The sequence below is a fragment of the Octopus bimaculoides genome, chromosome 4 (assembly GCF_001194135.2).
Source record: "Octopus bimaculoides isolate UCB-OBI-ISO-001 chromosome 4, ASM119413v2, whole genome shotgun sequence".
Taxonomy (NCBI): domain Eukaryota; kingdom Metazoa; phylum Mollusca; class Cephalopoda; order Octopoda; family Octopodidae; genus Octopus; species Octopus bimaculoides.
This window is the reverse complement of record NC_068984.1, coordinates 137,371,624-137,374,192: the sequence shown is the minus strand read 5'-3', so window position 1 is coordinate 137,374,192 and position 2,569 is coordinate 137,371,624. Positions and strand designations below refer to the sequence as shown.

The window sequence follows — 2,569 nt, the reverse complement described above, 5'->3', positions numbered from 1 at the left end:
TTCATTTGGTTTCCATCTACCAAACCCATCACAAGGCTTTGGTCAGCCTGAGGCTATAGTAGAAGACTTGCCCAAGGCACCACACAGTGGGACTGAACCTAGAACCATGTGGTTGGGAAGCAAGCTTCTTCCAACACAGTCACCCTTGCATTGTTAAAAATATAAAAATACGTATGGCTATGTGGTTCAGAAAATAACTTTACAATCGTGTAGTTACAGGCTCAATCCCACTGGACAGCACCTTGGTCTTCCATTATAGCCTCAGGAAAGCTTAGCTTATAACAAGGACACCACACTTGGTTAAATATTCAAATAAATCAATTTTTAACCCTAATCTATCAAATGGAACTTACTTTTCTAAGCTAAAATTTGAAAAGATGGAAAATTTTTAATCTTTAATCCAGTTGTGGACAAACTGACCCACAAAACTTTCTGAATGACATATCTAAAGAAAAATTACCTGGAAATGTTTTCAGTAGTACAACCTGCCTGATGAAGGGCCTGATCTCATACAGACCACTTCTTGAAAAAGTTAGCCTTGCCTGCTTTAACGAAACCAGAGATTTCCAACTAAAATAACAAACTATAAATTGAAAGAGTAAAGAAGAAAATGTTTGCTTTTCTCATGTTTTATTTCATAAAAGACATTGGTCAGTAGAGAAGGGCATGTTATTTCAACATGAACCGTAGTACAAACCAGTTAACTAGCAAATTTACCTTTGTATGTTTGTTGAAGAAAATAGTACAATTTCTCTATTTATGAAAATAAGTCGATATCAACATACAAGTCAAGAGAAATCAACATATACAATTAGTTATAAACAAGAGTGAATATGCTATCATTGACTGACAGATATCACACACTTAGATTATCAATTGCACTGCCTACATAGACATCATTTGGTGCACAGCTTTCACAATGCAATTGGCACTTATTCCGTATTTCTCCATTAACTCTGCCGATTTGCCACTTCGTGGAACTTCTAGAACACTCAGTTTCTTCACTATTACATTTGGATAACCAGACACAGCACTACAAACAGCTTCACCGAGACCACCTGATGTAAAAAGGAAAAAAAAAATGAACATTTACAATATGTACATTATTTACATTTGACGGATATTTGTCCTCATCTTGTTTTTAACACAACGTTTCGGCTGATATACCTTCCAGCTTTCATCAGGTGTCTTGGGGAAATTTTGAACCTAGGTTCTCATTCCTAAGGTACTTTTCGATGTTATTATTATTATTCAGGTCATTGCCTGGAATTGAACTCTTATCTTGGGGTTAGTAGCCCACTCTCTTAACCACTATTTACAATATGGCTGTTACAAATATCAATGTTACTCTTCTGAGTGAGAGGAAAGACTGTATGATGCATGTATACAAACAGCAATTCTACATGGGAGTGAACCATGGGTCCTGGATGCAAGGGACATGTGACACTAGAGAATGAAGCTAGTATGCTCAGCTGGATGTGTAATATAAGTGTACATGTTCAACGGAGTGCTTGTGTATTGTGAGAGAAATTAGGCATAAGAGGAATAAGATGCAGTGTGCAAAGAGAGAAGACTGCACTGGTTTGGTCATGTGATGCATGAACGCAGGAAACCCAGGAAGACATAGGACGAAGTACTGAAGGACATCCTCGGGACACTGAACCTTTCAGATGAGGTAATGAAGGATTGAGGTACCTGGTACCTTGCTGTTCTCAACAAGACCCATCCTACAGGGCAGAAAATTACACTTCCTCTAAAAAGTTTAGATTTTATTTCCCATGCACAAAAATTTATATAAAACGATCAAAAGTTTTTAACCATTTAGCTTTTAAATTACTGCCAAATGCAATGCTTATTTATCTTGCTTTATCCTGTAGCTTCAAGATTTCAATGATTGTGTTTTTAGAATAACATCATAGAATGAAATCAAAATCATAATTGAACCAAATTCGATGACTGGCACCTGTACCAGTGGAGCACTAACTGCACTGTCCGAGTGTGATCGTTGCCAGAGCAGCTGTCTGGCTTCCGTGCTAGTGGCACGTAAATAGCACCATTTGAGCGTGTTCGTTACCAGTGTTGCCTTACTGGCACGTTAGAAAACGTTCGAGCGAGGTCATTGCCAGTGCCGCTGGACTGGCTCCTGTGCAGGTGGCACATAAAAAACACCATTTTGAGCGTGGCCATTGCCAGTACCGCCTGACTGGCCTTCATGCCGGTGGCACGTAAAAGCACCCACTACACTGTTGGAGTGGTTGGCGTTAGGAAAGGCATCCAGCTGTAGAAACTTTGCCAGATCAGATTGGAGCCTGGTGCAGCAATCCGGTTCACCAGTCCTCAGTCAAATCATCCAACCCATGCTAGCATGGAAAGCGGACGTTAAACGATGATGATGATAATGATGACAACAAAAGTCTATCTTAACATAGCTAGAACCGCATTTCAATGACTGGCTCTTCACTTCAAAGTCAGGAAAAACTGTAGCCTCCAAGAATTATTGATACAGCATAAAACTCAGCTGAGTCCCATAATAGTATTGTACTCACATCTGGTTTGCTACATACACACA

The 2,569-nt window shown here is 39.3% G+C and overlaps 1 protein-coding gene across 1 annotated transcript in view; it reads right to left on the bottom strand.

The window, feature by feature from the left end:
• Positions 1-613: 613 nt before the first annotated feature.
• Positions 614-2,569, bottom strand: part of LOC106868225 (transketolase) — a 102,785-nt gene continuing 100,829 nt past the window's right edge. The window contains exon 12 of the mRNA XM_052967517.1: positions 614-1,058. Coding sequence (XP_052823477.1) covers positions 886-1,058 — 173 coding nt within the window. The 3' untranslated portion in view covers positions 614-885. The remainder of the gene's footprint in view (positions 1,059-2,569) is intronic.